General features: G+C 38.4%; 1 protein-coding gene across 2 annotated transcripts in view; it reads right to left on the reverse strand.

Moving 5' to 3' along the window:
* Window positions 1–19,297, reverse strand: part of LOC140748046 (annulin) — a 38,808-nt gene that overhangs the window by 10,934 nt on the left and 8,577 nt on the right. The window contains exons 1-3 of one of the 2 annotated variants that reach the window (XM_073080740.1): window positions 2,755–2,944; window positions 1,066–1,290; window positions 266–544 (exon numbers count right to left, since the gene is read on the reverse strand). In XM_073080740.1, the coding sequence (XP_072936841.1) occupies window positions 266–544; window positions 1,066–1,290; window positions 2,755–2,833 (583 nt within the window). In that variant the 5' untranslated portion in view covers window positions 2,834–2,944. Of the gene's footprint in view, window positions 1–265; window positions 545–1,065; window positions 1,291–2,754; window positions 2,945–19,297 lie in introns of those variants that run through there. The other variant, XM_073080739.1, reaches the window with a different exon arrangement.

The following is a 19,297-nucleotide window of genomic DNA, read 5'->3' on the forward strand; positions in this document are numbered from 1 at the left end:
ATTATTTCATATTTCGATATTGATTGCCAAAAAAGTTTTAGTTAGGAATAGACATTCAGTCGACTTAATTAAATTATTTTATGTCCCTGTAACCCATGTAAAATTTCCATCGAATTCAAATAAGCAGAGGTTTTACTATATGTTGTCTCAGAGAAATTGCGATGGCATCATCCCACTAACTTAAAATACTGAATCCTAAAATAACTTAGAAATTATGATACCCCATTCAAACTTTTTAATGTAAGTAGTTGATGTAATAGCTCACCAGGCATATACACGCTATCATTTAAGCACCAAGGATTAAACAGAACGTATATCGGCTGTGGATGTGTGTAACTAAGTGATCCGCCGCCAGTTATTTTCGTGTCAATATCGAGTCGCCAGGCCGCCACAATGCAGTCAGCCGCTGGTGTGACCGCCACCATCAAGTGAGAGTCCATCTGACCCTCGTACACCGCGCTCCAGGCTCCCAGCGTCTCTGACCCCTTCTCTAACATCGGCACCGCTGCTGATGTATCGCCCGAAGGCCCACGCTTCTCCACATCTGTTCACAATGCAAATTTAGTTTATCTTAACAGCGCCTATAATAACACTTAGGGTTGGAACTCACGAGCGGTTTTAAACTGCGCGCACGGGTGCAAGACTTGTACAAAAAAATTAAAAGAAAGTTGTCATTTTCATAGCGCTATTTCATAGCGATGTTTTTCTCATCAAATATCGAAATTTAACAACTCCTGCCTACTAGAAATTGGCAAATTTCCATCTTTAGTGTCAAAAATTTAATAGATTGATTATTAACATGCGTTAAAGCCGCAGTGTGTGCGATTGTCTGCGGTTTCCACTGCAACTAATGATCATATAAGAGATCAATATACTTAATATTGATTTCTTTCCGATTTGCGATATTCCACTGAATTTTCGAGCGCCTCCATAACCGATTATACCTCTCAAAACAACAGTCTCGTAAAAAAATAAATCAGCTAATCCTCGCGCAGCTCAAAACCGCTCCGTGAGTCCACACCCTTAACCAACAAACAGTTGCAATAATAAAGCGATTATTCATACCTGCTACGTAGAATATGAACGAGACCGCATCTCGTGCGGCATCGTATGGTCTGTTTAGGAGGAGATCCAATTTGAAGGCCTGGCCTCGTCGGATCACGAGGCATCTGTCGACGCTCCTTGTCATAAGATTGAATTTGCTCGTGTGATGGTTCTCTCCATTCGTTTCAACACATAAGTCGATCCCTTGGATTGCGAGGACACCTTGCCTGGTTCCGTCGATGACATCTGAATAAACAAAGCTATTTTAACATACGTTACGCGATTCGTAAGGCAATGATATTCTAAGGTTATTAAATGCGGTTGAATAATAATTTAAAACCCATTGTTGTTTTCTGATGTCAAAGTCAGATATAGATGTAAATAAATAATCAGTCATAGTTTACTGGTGTAAATAAATCGTGATCAAGAGATTCAAATTCGGTCTCTATTGGCGGTCTGAGGTTCGAATCCCATCACATGCATCTCTCATTTGTTGATGTTAAGTGCCTATTAGAAATTAATTATTACTTGTTTCGTCAGGAAGCCTACACTACATATATGCCCAAGAGTTCTATAAAAAAAACTCTCAAAGGTCTGTGAAGTTTCCTACTCCACTTGACCAGCATGAACTATGACCTAAGCCCCACTCACACGAGAGGAGACCCTTGCCCAACAGTGGGACAGTATAGGGTTAACAACTACAAGATATAAATCATCTGTGAGATTTTACTAATAAGATTAATCTCAGTAGCTGGAATGAAGATTTCCAATTGCCTCTAATAAAAAGTTAATAGCAACCACTATGTTCATTCATAGAGTGCTCGTCATCGTTAAGAATTTTCGCGCCTGGCCTTTGGCACACGACCAACACATCGAATTACAAATAATTGTTTATTCTGCTTTAAAATCGTGTGGTTTCATTCATAAATAAAATATGTACACATACCTATCTAGATAAATAAATAATAAATAAACGCTTTCTACACTCACAGCCTCACACTAGGATTCCATGTATCGTGGATGCCATGGAAACACACAAAGATAGGATACACAAGGATACACAAACACCCAGACCCAGACACATATCTAAATTCATCATTCAGATATCTGTCTGGCCGGGGATCGAACCCGGAACCCTTTGCGCGTCAGACCGGTATGGTGGCCGCTCCACCACGCGGGTGGTCGGTACAATAATAGCCAGTAGGTATTGAATATTTATAATATTGATTATTGATGATATATTAAACATTATTTTGGCTATCACCCAGGTATTAGAGTGTTTCTATTTGCCCAAATAATGGATAGATACTGGTCCCCGCAATCGAAGTACCTAACCGTTCCAACAAACTAATCTCATTCCTTTTAGAATATTATTTGGGTTATACAAGTGAACAAACAAATATAAGCCAAAAAATAGACCCAGAACAGATATTTAAAATTATTTGGTACGTATTTATTCGGGTATATAACCCACAACCATCCATATGACTATTTATTGGTCAATTAGCGTATACAAAGCAATTTGGTCATTTTTATCAAGGAATTTAAGTTAATTTATCAAATCTAATATTTGCTATAACGTGGTGCTAATACATATTTGCGTGCAATTATTTGAAAAATGTGTGTTTACAACTAGAACAGGCATTAAGTAGGAAATACGAAAATAATAAAGATTTATGGATCGACTGAAAATTTCTCAAAAATAAATACCTGGCTGAAACGGCACTATAATATAATATTTCTCCCGCCTCCCGAAATAATGACGCCACAAATTCTTCAAGTATTCCATTTTTAAACACAGACCATACTAAAGACTCGCACTCGTCAAAACTGTTCGAATTCGTTTCGTTTTAACACGCTAATTGTTTGAACAAACGTGCAGTTCGTTTGAATGCCGTCATGGACTGCGGGTTCCTCAAACGCACCTCAACTATAACTCCTACTTGTTCCGCGGATGATGTCATAGTCAACATACGTTGAAAGCTATAGAGAATATTCATTGACGGATTCAGGACTTGGACGTTACTCATTTTTAGGGTTCCGTATCCAAAGGGTATCCGAACCCTATTAGGTAGGTACCAACTTAGTACCTACCTAATAGGGTACCACTAAGCCTCCACTGTCTGTCCGTCTGTCACAGCGCTCTATCTCTTAAACCGCAATACTTGAAAAAACTTGAAATTTTTACGGAGTATGTGTAACAAGATGGCCGCTATAACGACGATTACAAAAATTAGGAAAGCTTGAAAATAAATGGGGGTCGCCTTACAAGAAACCGCTATTTTTCGATGTTTTTCGCTTCATCTATTGAACCGTCATAGATAGATTTAAAATTTTCATAATGCATAATTATTTGTTGATGCTATAATGGATGCTATTGAACAAAAATACAAGTACTAAAAACTAAAAATAAATGAATAATGATGATAATGAAAATTCAATGGTACGGAACCCTCCGTGTGAGAGTTCGACTCATATTTGGCCAATTATTTACACAAAATCATCTCCAAAGTTACATTTCTGACAGATTTGAGTCACGCTTAAACAAATGAAAATTGCCATTCGAGTACTCCTCAATGTTGGCAAATGTTTGACCGCGAAGGAAACGGAAGTAGACTTAACACTGTAATACGAACTAAGGTCATATTTAGCTATTTCTACTCAGCATCCTCTGCCAATCTTATATAGCTAAGGGCTCTAGTACTTTACGAGTATCTTTTCTATCTGCTTTTCAAGTCTTAAGAGGCAACCATATCAAGGCAATCTTAGTCTTCAAAAGAAACAACACTGTGATCGACTTCTGGTAAAAATCCTATTCTATATCGAGCTGATTACGGTAGTCCAAGAGCGACTTACAATGTAAGTCGAATTCGTCATTTAGACATCGGTCTGGCCGGGAATCGAACTTAGAAGCCACTGCGCGTCAGACTGATATGGTGATGGCTCGTGCGGCTACCATGGCGTAACAATACAAAGCAAGTTTTAAGACAATCTTTTCAACTGGCATACTTACTCTAACAAGAATTCTAACTGCTTCTACTGGTGTATTATTGTTAAGATCTATTGAAGATTGATAAATAATATTCTATCTATCTACCTAAAAGTTACCAAATTTCAGGATCGATTCCAAAGCTATTCTTGTCACATATAGTTACGACGTTGACACAACATTCATTGAACATTAATCTCAGTAATCTAAACTTATTTCATTGTTAATATTTAATACCATTCCAATTCTATATATCAGCAAAAACCTTAATGGTTTCACGGATGTCTTAACCTACTCTAGATTCCAGGTATATCTCTATATGCTGTGATCATTAAGATTATTTACGAGTATGTCACTCGTAACCATAACTTAGGACAAATCCATCAATGTTGCCCTGAAAAGGCGTGGTACGTCACCACTAGTATTTCTCAGAATTATTGAATGATTATGAAATTCTAAGTATGATTGTTATTACTCTAAAGTACTCATAAGTAACTCTGACACTGTCATCATGTCTGAAACTGAATTCCAAAAATAAATTGTCCACGTGTTCAATTAATTGATTCAATGTTCGGGATTGATTGGTTTTCCCGAATGTACCTACTCGTAGACATGATGATATTATTTTTCGTCTATATCAACTCATATATTAAAATGAATATATTTCGTTGTGTGTTTTCAACCTAAACTAATGATATGGTTATTGGTCGATTAGATGAGAATAGTTTTTAAGACACCCGCAATCCCCAATGAATACGCAATGAAGGTGGTAGAACCCTTTGTGGTTCGACTCCGGCGGCACCACCGCCACACTTATTTCTACCTAATGACAACAGTGTTAAGTGCTGCTGTGTTCTGGTTTGAAGGGTGTGGTAAGGGAGACATACTTTTCCGAAGCGTTCCAGCTTAGTCCTCAGGAGTAGCGGCGCATCTGTGGCCGACCTCAGGTGGGAATATCTAATCCTATCTGAGGTTGATCACAGATGTCTGTGGGCGGCAGTAGCCACTCATCATCAGGTGGACTGTATGCTCGTCTGCTACTCCTATATTATAAAAAAGAAAATCCCGATAAAGGGCGTTAAGGCGAGTAACGTTGGGTTTTAAGGTAAAAGTCTAACATATCCTCTCCATTGCCCCCGTGGCTGAGAACCCATGCAGGGTTTCTAAAAACAAGGTTTTTAGGGTCCTCGTGAACTGAATTATTTGTGCCCATCCATTACAAGCCATCGACAAGTCTATACTTCTAAATCTTTGTCTAAACCAGAACGATGCAGCCCAAACACTTGTTATAAGGTGTCGTCCGCGCCAAACCGCTAGTCCGCTCTGAAGTTGTTGCGAGCATGTGTAGTTATACAAAATACTATGGCGACGCGATTCATGTCTATATTCAGAGCGGACTAGCAGTTTTACGCGGACTATACCTACCTAAATGTGCATAGGTGCCTAGTGGTAGGTCTTCTTTATGCCTTATTCACTCAAATACAAAGCTACCAGGACTACTATAATCCAATCATACACTTATCACGATCGTTCTGTAATTATTATGCAAACCACTTTTCCCAACCCGCAACAATAAATCTCGCATTTACTGGTCGCGCAATCTGTATTAATTATTGCCAGCACGCCTGACCCTCCCGAGTTAGTGGGTCAATTGATTGTGTTGCCAGTTACGTCTTCATATTTGCTATGTGGTCTCTTTTGGGACTAATAACCTCACGATGATCCATAGGAAGCATTTCATTAGTTTTATTCGTCTAAAAATCATCGAAACTTGATTAAAGTAATAATATGGTCCTTATTTAACCATCGAACTTTTACCTACGGCTGGATACGGGTCTCGTCTGAAAATTAGCACGAATTTCCAAAAAACTAGAAAAGTGTGTGTTGAAGCATCTACGTATATTCCAAAAATTAGGTTTACGAAATCAGTTTCTTATACAAAACTTCAAAAATACGAGTGACGTGACTGAGATTCGAATCCACACCTACCATGAAAGAACGAAAGCAAAACCGTTATCACCGAAGGTAATTAATGTTCAATTTTCCAAAAATACACGTGTATAAATCGTGTGTATACACAATTTATACACGTGTATCGTGTTTAACGTGTATCGTGTTTAACGTGTATAAATCGTGTGTATACACAATTTATACACGTGTATCGTGTTTAACGTGTATCGTGTTTAACGTGTATAAATCGTGTGTATACACAATTTATACACGTGTATCGTGTTTAACGTGTATCGTGTTTAACGTGTATAAATCGTGTGTATACACAATTTATACACGTGTATCGTGTTTAACGTGTATAAATCGTGTGTATACACAATTTATACACGTGTATCGTGTTTAACGTGTATAAATCGTGTGTATACACAATTTATACACGTGTATCGAAAGTGCGGTAAGTACTCCATTCATCGCCTCCTTTACAGACATGCTACTTCTCTTTTTATTGTTTTCATCATTAACATTTTGACTTTTTTACTTTAATTTTAGACTAAAATTATCGCGGAATGGATACATTTATATGTAAAGGGTACTCGCAATATGCGGTACTTTATCATACAATACTCTTAATCCATGGTACAGATAGCAACACATGTTTTAACTTTTAAATACTAATAACAAAAATCGACATTAACATTTTAACGATCATAGTCTCCGCGAACAATAACCTTACTAATCTTATCTAGTTACAGAATCTAAAAATTCTTGATAAGAATGCTGATCAAGCGTTCTACATATGGTATTAATTAACAGTGTGGGTGACCAGACTGCCTATACCGGGTATGGTACCCACATGAGGCCTTGGGTCACGTACGCGTAGGTTTCTCAAAGATAAGGTCATCTTCAACAATGAATCTCTTTGAATACGATCTTCCTGCTTCCTTTCGTTATGTGATATTGATACAGTGTAATTGTACCCGCTTGGCGGAGTCGCCCCGTCTTGCTGGTAGAGGGTTCCAGGTTCGATCCCCGGTCGAAATGATGAATATAAGAATCTTAATGCAACCACGCCATTGAAAAATCCTACTGTATTATTTTATTCTCATTTTAATATCCTATTAGCAGGAACACGGCCATTCCCATCTACTGCGTTTAATATATTCTAATATAGATGAGAAATGAGGATGTTGTCAACAACAATATACTTTATAGGAAACAATTTTCTTTTTATCTATAATTTATATCTAATACATACCCACTAAATGGCCACAAAAATATATCTAATGTATACTTAGAAAAGCTTGTGTTTGTACGTTGGTAGCCAGTATAATTAGACCAGGTACTACATCACCTATTAATAGCGTGAAGAAGTTCTTGTGTTTTGATGGAAGAGTATGGGTGCCAGCTCTTAGGTAACTATGAGGTGAATATGTGATTTTACTCCCCAGAAGTGGCGACTCATCTGTGATTGGCATCAGAACATGTTTTACATGGAATTGAGCATTTTCCATCAAATGCTACATAAATCTTATAAACAAAGTGTTACAAATTAAAACAAAACAATGCACTCAATATTCATGTATGTACGTAATTACTCGTACATGGCACCTACAGTACCTAATAGGTACTCGTAGTTTGATTAATGATAACGTTAATGAATTCCTAACCATTAGTTCTCTTACGAGTAACTTGCTTAAGAGTGGGGTGCACGCAACTTTAATCGTTACAAAATCCTAACCAGCCGTCAGATCTATGGTTAAACAATTCATTGGTTGCACCATTTTAGTTACGGTTAAAAAATAACTAACACTTAACGTTAACCGCTTGATTTTGGTTAAAGTTAAAGTTATTGTTTTTGTCAGCTTGCGTAACTGTCAACGTCGACAAAAACTCGTGGTGACAGTGACAAAAATGACTTTAACGACAAATAATTTGGTGCAACACAGAATTGTTACATTCCATCTCTATCGTCAATATCAGTGTCAATATCAGACAGACTCTGAATTATGAATTTAGATATCTGTTCTGGGTCTGGGTGTTTGTGTAGTCGTCTTTGTGTGTGTCCATGGCACCCACGGCACAGGGAATCCTAGTGTGGGGCTGTGAGTGTAGAAATCATCTCTCTGTTTGTTTATGAATGTTATTAAAGTTTTTTTTCTTTATTTATTTCAAGGTTGGGGTACTAGTTGTACATGTCAAACCCATTATACCTTATACGTTTTAAATTATTCCATATTATTAATTTCTATCTTTAAGAAATGCATTGATGAACGCATAAACACATCTCGCAGCTGCAGAAAATGGCTCCGACAAGATTGAAATGCACCAACATTCATTTGATTTACTTTTAGTTTTTTCATCAATGTATGTCTCTCTTTACGATTCCGGACACACTCCAGAAATTGTTATAGTTAACTTTATCGTAAACTTTAACCGGGTCGGTGTAACCCACCCTTAACTTGCTTTAGTCATTATACTGTGACAATCGTCATCGCGACTTATTACCGCACGTGTAAATTCTCTACAGATTACAGCATTTCTAATAAAATACAATATGGACAGAAACGGGTTTCATGTCTAAACAGTCATATCATTCATACATAAATAACGCGTCATCAATGTATATGCATTGCATAATTTACTATTAACGGTAATTATAACAGTAGATAGCCTAGTGAATACAAAAGCGGCCTCTTAATCAGGGGGATTATCATCAATCCATTACTGTCTCACTGCTGGGCACGGGTCTCCTCCCAGAATAAGAAGGATTAGGTCATAGTCCACCGCATTGGCCAAGTGCGAATTCTCATACCTTTGAAAAAAAATGTTTTAAGATATCTCAGGTATGCAGGTTTTCTTAACATGTTTTCCTACACCGTTTTAAACAAGTGATAATTAATTTGAAATACGCACATAACTTTGAAAAATCACATGAGCCTGGGATTTGAACCTCGAATCCCTCGATCAAGAGGCAAAGTTTCTTAACCACTAGGCTATCACCGCGTTTCGGGGGATACGAAGTTCGAATCTCAGGCACCTTTGTCAATTTAGGTGCGTATAATAAATTAATTATTACTTGCTTAAACAGTGAAGGAAAACATCGCGAGGAAACCTCCACGTCATATTTGAGTGACAGACTGACTTGACAGGTGAGCGAGGACACGCGTGGAGGAGCGGTTATCATACCGGTCTGACGTATAGAGGGTTCAGAGTTCGATTCCCGGCCAGACACATATAAATGGTAAATTCAGAATTCTGTTCTGAGTCTGGGTAGGTATTGTCCGCGTATAACTCCTAGTCCGCTCTGAATGAAACGCGACGCCATAGCAAATTGTATGACTACACCTACTCGCAACAACTTCAGAGCAGACTAGCAGTTTGGCGCGGGTTATACTTGTGTATTCGTCTATTTATGTGTCCATGGCGCCCACGTCAAAGGGAACCCTAGTGTGAGGCTGGAGTACAGCGAATGAGTTGTTATCTTTTTTAAGTGGTTTCTAAAAAAAATAAACGCTTTCTACAGTCACAACCCCACACTAGGATTCCCTGTAGCGTGGGTGCTATGGACACACACACAGACGAATACACAAACACCCAGACCCAGAAACCGAAATCTAAATTCGTCATTTAGAAATCTGTCTGGCCGGAGATCGAACCCGGAACCCTTTGCGCGTCAGATCGGCATGATGACCGCTCCACTACGCGGGTCGTCAGATATTGACGATAGAGATGGAATGTAACAGTTCTGTGTTGCACCAAATTATTTGTCGCTAAAGTCATTTGTGTTTCTGTCACCACGAGTTTTTGTCGATGTTGACAAAAACAATAACTTTAAATTTAACCAAAATCAAGCGGTTAACGTTAAGTGTTTGCTGGCCGGGGATCGAACCCGGGACCCTCTAAGCATGTCAGACCGGCATGGTGACCGCTCCGCCACGCGGGTCGTCGGGTAAAGATGTGTGTAAAAAAATTAAAGGTCTGTAAATTAATCTACCAGTTCGCACTTAGATAGCGCGGTAGACGTTGGCCTAAGCCCCTCTCACTCTGAGAGGAAACCAGTGCCCAGTAATGGGACAAGTTGACGACTACGATTCACGAGAGATATCATTATAATCTCTTAAATACTTACATTACAAACTATCTTGCATTAATTGAATAATGTCGTATTAACTGTATTAAAACAATAAACTCTATTGTGAGAACAATCCGGATATTAACTACTGCAAAGTCAATGATAATATAAAAAGCTTTGAACCGTATCATTGAAGTAGTAAAGGAGATAATACAAGAGCTTGTTTATCAAACCGATTATGCTAAGTGTAGGGTGACCACCTATGTATTTATCTTTCCGCGGAATTTTCGCATTGTTTTACTTGAAAAGTTAATAGTTAATATAGATGTACTTATGCTGAAATATGATAGTTATATAAGCATGACTTTATTAAAAATCTGGCTGTATGATTTATACTTTTCTTGTAAAACCTAGCTTATTGTAAAATAGTTTTTAAATTAAATTTTAAATTAATAATTATTATTTTATATTAATGTGTGTAGGTCTAGGTACTTAATATTTTTTCTTTTTAATCCTATAAAGTTTTCCATTAGAATATTTTGAAAGTGCGTATCGTACAATAGATTTTACAAAATTTTATAGAACTAATCAAAAACCAAAAATCTAATTTAGTTAAGGTCCAAATATAACTAGAAGTGCTTATATGATTTCAGACTACCCGGTTTAGGGTTTAGCTTACTATAATGGTCAGTCACAAAGTCTTGGCTACCTTATGTTAAAGTTAAACTATTCGGCACTCACTCACATACTTATGTGATAACATAGGGCAGGCAGGCAGGACTGGCAAAAAATGCTATTTAACATTACCATACCTTTATTTAGTACCACTTTTTTTGTTTTGGACAATTAAGTATAAATAAATAAATAGCATACTTAAAAACTCAGAAGTAACCTAATAAACAAGAAATATATACAGTAGTGGTGCATAATCCAATACCACGAAGGTCCTACTATTTTAAAAATTACACGTAAATAAAATTATGAACATACTAATTATTGTCAGCGTGACCCGGACCTCTTTTTGGCATATAATGGTCACTCTACATAATCGTAGGACGAGCCGTGTGCTGATCACCTTGAACGACTGCGCCTGCGCCGACAACGCGACTTATTTGTCAACTAGCCACTGAACCCACATGCGACTATCGACATCTTATCAATGCGAGAAAGTATCTCGTATTCCAACATTGTTATCATATAACATACAACATTGTAATCATTGAAAAGAAGTGATAGCCTAGTGGTTAAGAAACTCGGCCTCTCCATCGAGGGGTCCGAGGTTCAAATCCCAAGCACCTCTGATTTTCTAAAGTTATGTGCGTATTAAAATTAATTATCACTTGCTTAAATGGTGAAGGAAAACATCGTCAGTAAAACCTGCACACCTGAGACATTTTATAAAAAAAATCACAAACGTATGAGAAGTCTACCAATATGCATTTGGCCAGTGCGGTGGACTATAGCCTAATCCTTCTCATTATGAGAGGTTGATGATGATGAATCCTATAACAGTCGTGTAAAACTGTTTATACGGATTAACTAAAAACTTAAAATAAAATAAGTCTTGTTTATTTTATTTTAGTTTTATTTTATAACATTAGATTAACCCATGACCTCTGCAACCAAGTACATAAAACAGGTTTTAGCTGACGCTATAACCACAGATACGATAGCACTTAAGGACTAAAATGGCCTCTTATGTAAGTGAAAACCACACTCTTCCATCGAAATGTAAGAACTGCTTCACCCTACCAATATGTATAACCTACGTAGCGAAGCGATCACCATACCGATCTGACGCGCTGAGGGTTCCGGGTTTGATCCCGGCCAGACACATGCCCAAATGACGACTCAGACTTGAGAACTCTAGAGTGGGGCATTACGTGTAGAAAGTGAATAGAACAAAAATATATGTGGCTGTAGTTCCCCCTATGTTAAACTGTACTAAATCTATCATATTTTATTCAATCAATGTACAAGAATAGTTTGTGTATTGACAATGTTAGGAATAAAATATCTAAGGAACAAGCGCTATAAACTGCCAATTAGTTAAGACATAGACCGGTTTAAATCTACCTAAGATCAACTTGAATGCAATTTAAAAATACATGGTTTCGTCGATGGTAGGTCCAACCAGTTTTGTCTAAGTACAAACATGTCCTTGCATTCCAGTCTTTTTTTTTTTTTTTTTTTTTTCCCCGCTGAAGGCGGATTTACAAGATTTCTACTGTTAGAGGTCCTCGCAATTTTATACGGGCGGCCTGAAACAGGATTTCTAGTTAAAGCTATTAAAAAGCAGAAATGTTTTAGACAATTTTGGTTATTGAATCTGAGATTTGGTGAAAATAGATATATAATATGTATATACATACGTGTATAATATTATTTATTTTGTAAGAATAATATATATTTAGATATATATTGTAGCAGTACCACTTCTATTTAATGATTTGTAAATATTAACATAATCAGCTGTGATTTAATAGAAAAATGACAATATTTATAAGACAATATATGACGAGAATAAGACAATTTTTTTTTTTTTTTTTTTTTTTTTTTTAAACAAAAATAAATAATAAAACTGATGATACTCTAATGAGTTACTAAAAGTACAAATCAAGTTTCGTTTAAGTTTTTGAGGCTATTTACAATATTGTTCGCAAGATTTAGAAATGTTTGCAAGCATGAATTTTGCTTGAGAAGTTCAGACAGACAGTAAGGATCAATGTTGATATTATTACAAGTAAATTCGTGTTCTTGACGTACATTTGCGAAGACTGGACATTGCTTGAGTAAGTGATCGATTGTTTGGATTGAGTTACCATCACAGGGGCATTTATCGGTGGTGGAAATTTTGAATCTATGCAGATAGTGTAGATGGTAACCGTGACCAGTTAAAATCTGAGTAAGCTGAAAGGTGAGTGTCGTGGATTCGAGCAGATCTCTAATAATATCTATGTTAGGGCACCAAAGTCGCGTGTGCGCTCCTTTGGTTTCAGCCTGATATCTACTATTGATTATTCGGTCGGTTTCCAATTTTTGATGGTGTTTCATATAGCTAATAGGAAAGTTGCTAAAGCTGGGAGATGAGTGCAAGCTGGCAGCTGCTTTGGCAGCTTGGTCAGCTGCCTCATTTCCTGCGAGTCCTACATGTGACTTGATCCACAAGAACCGAATCGAGCCTAAAAGTTGAATTTTGTATATATTTTTATGTATTTCTACAGCCATTGCGTTGGTTGAGTTCCGATTCTGCAACTCCATGAGAGCAGACATGGAATCAGATAGGATGACGACTTTAATTATTCCTCTCGCAACGCAATGCTCGCAAGCCCTCTGTATTGCAAGCATTTCTGCTTGAAATACAGAGCAGCTGCCGTGTAGTTTGAGTTTCTTGGTCTCTATTTTGCCATTCGGGTGATAAATAACAAAAGCAGCTCCGACTAAACCATCATGTTTACTGCCGTCTGTATAAATTTGGGTCATATCCGGTGATGTGTTGTTGTCAATTTCATTCTGGGTGCAAACAGTGTCGAAGGTGATGCTGATTCTTGTCGAAGGATGTAAGAGATTAGAGGGGTTAGCTGGACGATCGCATGTGATGTCTGCTGGTAGAAATTTGGTGTATCCTGATCTCTTGGTTCTTTGTATTTCAGCAATTTCAGTGATTTTAATATCTAGCGGGATAAAGCCAGCTAAGGCAATGGCGGCAGTGCCTGAGATAGTTTTAAAGCCCCTAATTGCCTTAAGGGCGAATCCTCGCTGGAGTGATTTGAGATTATTGCACACTATTTTGTATTTAGTTGCGGAACTCCAAATTTCCGCAGCATATGTGATTGTGGGTTCAATTACGCTATTGTATATGATAACTATGTTTTCTGATTGTACGCCCCAAGTGGGTCGTACAAACAGACTTAACTTTTTATAAATCTTCTGGGCTTTAACTATTGCATTGTTAACGTGTTTGATAAACTTAAGGTTTTTGTCAATTATTACGCCAAGATACTTAATTTCGCTGGAGAAGGGAACATGAGTATTGTTAACAATTATTTTTGATTTGGAGGCTTTGGCTGTGAAGGCAATTGCTTGAGTTTTATTGGGAGCAAATTCCAATTTGACTTTACATCCCCACTCGGTGATAGTTCTTAGAGCATCGTTGGCGTCGTTTTCCAGTTTGGTGAGACTGTCTGCTGAAACGATAAGAAGTAGGTCGTCGGCGAAAGCTTGAAGATGACAAGTAAGAGGAAGATCTGTGTTTAAAATTTCGTCTATTATTAAGTTCCAAAAGAGCGGTCCCAAGACAGACCCCTGCACACAACCTCGAGACAATGCTCTTTGAACAGTGGCGTCTGCGTAGTTTAAAGTTACGGACCTGTCATTGAGATAGCTCTGGATCATTCTGTAGAGATTTGAAGGGCATTTGACGTCATGCAACCTGTTCAAGAGAGCAGGCCACCAAGCGTGGTCAAACGCTCCTTTAATGTCCAAAGATATCGCAATGACAAGTTTCCCACTATTCTTTGCATTTTTTATATGGGTTAATGCTTCGGCCAGTGCGTCGTTAGTTGATTTTTGCTCCCGAAATCCAAATTGATTTTTGTGTAAGTTATTGGTGATATTGAGATGATGTATGAGCCTTTTAGATATTAATTTCTCCAGCAATTTGCCGAAAACATCTAACAGTCCTATTGGGCGATACGACGAAATATCCATGTAGTCTGATTTATTGGGTTTTGGTATGGTCTTGACAAAGGCATTTTTCCAAGCTGTTGGAAAATGGGCAAGATGTAGGCAATGATTCATTAGTTGCAAGGTTAATTCGGGAAAGGTTTCGGTAAATTTGTTGCAAATATCTGCAGTAAGATGATCAGGGCCAGGGGATTTATGCGGACTCATAGAAGATATGCAATCGATGACCTCTTGGAGTGTAAAGGGCTCCTCGCTTGCAGTGGTCGGTATCGTGTTTGCCCTGCATCTAAGGCGCCTTTGCGTTTCAAGTGTATCAGGAGTGTCAATTGGGTAGAATCGATTGATCAGGGCGCTTGCTGACTCTTCGCTGGATTTAGTGAAGGTGCCGTTGCCAAGGTTGAGGGTAGTAGGAGGCGTGGGTTGAGGGGAGCACTTTAGCAGCCTGTTGGTAAGTGACCAAACATCTTCTTTCCCTTGTTTGCTGCAAAAGTTTCTAAAGTGCTCGGTGGAGACTTTGGATAAGGTAAGCTTATATTCATCTTTTATGATTTGTCTTTCTAGTAATATATTTTCCAATGGTTTGTTTTTCCTTTTCAGATCCTGAATGCGGTGATGATAGAACACAACTTTCTTCTTAAGACGGTCCAGATCTTCGTTCCACCATGGTATGTTCTTTATTTTATTTCTTTTGGCTTTTAAGGTTCTGTTGCAGGCTTTTTGTATGTTTTTCGTGACTGTGTTTATGTATATGTCTAATTCCGTGTTATTTAAGTTTTTAATTTCAGGTTCAGCAAGGACGGAGGTGCTCATTTCACTAATTAGCGACTCCTTCACCAGGTTCCAGTCGGCGCTGAAGGTGTTATACCGGTAAGTAGTTAATGTGCTCTTGTGTTTTAGTTTATTTTTATTAATATTTAACGTAAATTCGATGGCGTGGTGTTCTGAGGTCGGACAAGCGTCGTAGTTAATGTTCCATTTGTCAATCTTGGATGCAATGTTGTCAGAAGCGATAGTGAGGTCAATAATGGAGGTTCTCAGCGTGCCCAAAGAAGAGGACTCAAACGTGGGTTTATCTCCAGTATTACAAAGGGCGAGATTGTGCGACGTTATTAGGTCCAATACCTCGCGGCCTCTCTTGTTGGAGGTATGTGAGCCCCAGATCTGGTGCCAACCATTGAAATCGCCGCATATCACGGCTTGGGAGTTATCAATGTCTTGGAGAAGAAGGTCAAGTTGAGTCAGTGTGTTACTATCATCGGATTTAGGCTCTATGTAGACGGAAACAAGGTAGATTTTATTTAGTTTGTAAGTGATTTGGGCAGTGCTGATGTTGGGTGACGAGTGACTTGCTATGCCAAGAGCAGCGCCTATGCCAGTCTTGACTGCAACGACTGCTTTAACGCGCGTGTCTGTGGTGAACTGGAATATGTCGTAACCATGGATGTTCCTCATGGTGTTGCGACTACCGACGTACGGCTCTGTGATAAACGCAACATCATACTCATGGTCTGTAAAATATCTGACAAATTCCAGTTCACTAGCGTAGCTCCTGCCTAAATTACATTGGATCATTTTTAGGCTATTGTTTGAGTTAGTAGGAGCGATTTTATGAGTTTGTTGACAATTTCTCTGGACGGCACGCAGTGATTGCTATAATCCATAGTCGATTTTAGCAACCACCCTGCACATCATGTCCTCTTTTATCGGGCATGTGTATGAGAATGCCGAGTGCTTGGTGTTGAGAGTTGTATTGAACCTGTTGTTTTTGCGGGAGCAATTGTAGCAGCTTAATACATCTGCGTTGGTTTTAGATGGGCAGTTTTCGAATGTATGGCCCTCTGCGCCACAGTGCGTGCATAGAGTCTCATCACTGGTGCAATGTTTTTTCAAGTGCCCGAACTGCAGGCATTTGTTGCATTGCAGCAGGGGCACAAATTCCTCAACGTGGATCTTTTGATGATCCACGTTCAGTCTACCGAGTTCAATGACTTTCTTCCAAACTTGGCTGGAGGTTAAAAATACCGCATTGTACAGTTTGTCATTTTTGTTACGCCGTTGGAACCTAAACTGCAGATCTTCCGCGCTTGGTCTCAGCAAGCCCACTTCCGGGTTCTGTTGAATGATTAATTTTGTAAGTTCTTCCGTTTCGGTTTGCTTTAAGACTCCTTTCAAGACGACCATAGGCCTGAGTTTACGTGAAGGTTCTGCACGTATTTCGGTGGTGGATTCCAAGCGCTTTAGGGTTTCATCACGCTGTTCCGGTGTGTCGAACTCTACTCGGAGCCTGTTCTTTCCAACCGGCTGAACTCCGGCCGGTGCATAGGTTGATTGCTTAAAACTAATGCTGTTACGCCACTGTTCAGCCACATCCTTTCTATTTTTGTCATCAGACGAGGGAAATATAATAATAGAGGGTTTACTTTTAGGTTTTGTAGTTTGAGTGGCTTTTGGGGGGCTGGTGGTCCTAGAAGAGGCTACTTGCGCATATGTGACAGTCGAGACTGTGGCAGGCGTTGGTCGATTCAGCTTCGAGATTTCTGACTTGATAGTCTGCTCTATGGTGGACCTAACATCATCTAGGACACTGGCTTGGTCCAGAGACACCATCGTTTCCCGGGAGAGCGTCTCGATCTCCTTTGCTAACCCAATTACGAGTTTTTTATTTTCGGAGGTGACGCTCTTTCCGGATGTGATTGCGAAAACGATGCGTCTGGACAGATGTTGTATCTGTTTCAACCTGTCTACGTCGTTTGTGGCCTGAGCATCGAAAAACGCGTCGCCTGCGACGACTTCAGGTTGCACAACCGAAGCGCTCGCCATTTCCAGAAATTAGACAAAAAACTAAAATTTATGAACAACGGAGACACTATTTAGTGTTTTATAGTTTGTGGCTAAAAAAGAAGTGGATAAGAAATCGATTCCGCGGATCTGTAAAAATTCGGGCCGCGGAGCCGAATCTCGTCCACCTAAGGTGAACGAATTAAGGGTGGGTGGGCGGGAAAATTTTTCCGATTTTTCGGGTATAAAACCAGGAATTCCGGGAGAACCACCACTCCTACAGAGACGCGAGTGGTGTCTGCGGATAGGTGTTATTGCAACGGAGCTATTAATGCAAAAATGGAAGAAATCTAACGAGGGGGGGCCAAGAAATATGCGAAAAACTGATTTCAAAAAGTGCAAAAATTAAGAATTCGATTAATTTGAAAAATATTTATCTGACAGAAGAAAATGAGGTATCCGGTGAAAGGTTAGAGAGAGACGAATCCGAGGACACCAAAAATGTTGAGATGCGACGAAGGAATACGGAGAAAATGGCTTTCAAAATTGAAGAGAGTATCCTTGCATTCCAGTCAGCGTTGTTGCTCTTACCTTGTTTGTTTTTATACCTTTATGCAACTAACTTAATCTTACAGCTGATATCGATTCTGCAGTGGGATTATAAATATTTGATTTAAATTCCTGATCAACAACTACAGACGTGCTAACTAAAGGTAAGTCACCATCGTCGCCTGTAGACTCGTCAATGTATCTGGCGTCGAAGGAGAGCTCTTCATAAAGAGTAATTTATTATTTTGATAAATTGATATTATTGGAATTAAAATAAGTTTAGATTATTTTCATAAAATTATGAGTTCATTTACACTTACAACGTAATTCAATAGACCTACTAAAACAGGTCTAAAGTTGGTTAATGAGAGAATGCCACTTTTCTAAGTATTACCTGATATTAACTGTTATTGCTTATCCCTTTTCCTTACATTAGACTTAACAGCAATTCATTATTCTTTATTCTACAAGCTTACAAGTAGCATTAGCGTTCCAAATTGCAAATAGTGTCATTGAAACACGTTCGGTAAAACGCCGAGGGCCTGTACCCTTACCATGAGTTTTTACGTTTTGTCAAATTTGACTGTTTTGGTATTTGTTTACGTATTTGCCCATATTATTTCCAGTCAGCGCCCTAGCGGATTATATCAGAACTTGGAAATTGTATGGGCCAATACGTAAACAAATACCAAAACAGTCATATTTGTCGAAACGTAAAAACTCATGGTAAGGGTACTGAAGAGCATACGAGTACGTAAATTGGTTACGCAATATTATATACATTCTGAGTAAAGTGCTAAGGAAGAACGCAAACTGTAAGGCCATAGAACTTGGGATGAACAGAAATGTCTTTGCAATTTTTTCTCAAAATCCCAAATTTTACATTGGTAGACTTCAGTGGATACAACAACAGAGTTACAACGAGTTAGGTTTGAACGCAATTGTGAAGCAATCTAGCTTAACCTCAAAGAGTGGTATCGCTTCTCTTAATGGATAGAACTCGTATTATTTTTCGAGTCGAATTTTGATTTTCATTAAGAATTAGGTTCTTTAGCTTGAGATTTAATTCATAAGCTCGTTAGACGCCAAGGAACCATTCCTCACTATACTTAAGTACAAGAGAAAAATAAGAACATGAAATTTATTTCTCATTGCAGTTTTCTACATATAAAATTGTAATGTAACTTAAAATTTTAATTGTAATTCAAAAAAAGTATTTGTTACTTGAA

The sequence above is a fragment of the Epargyreus clarus genome, unplaced genomic scaffold (genome assembly GCF_041222505.1).
Source record: "Epargyreus clarus isolate Ecla_fem2 unplaced genomic scaffold, WU_Ecla_fem_2.2 ptg000015l, whole genome shotgun sequence".
NCBI classification, from domain to species: domain Eukaryota; kingdom Metazoa; phylum Arthropoda; class Insecta; order Lepidoptera; family Hesperiidae; genus Epargyreus; species Epargyreus clarus.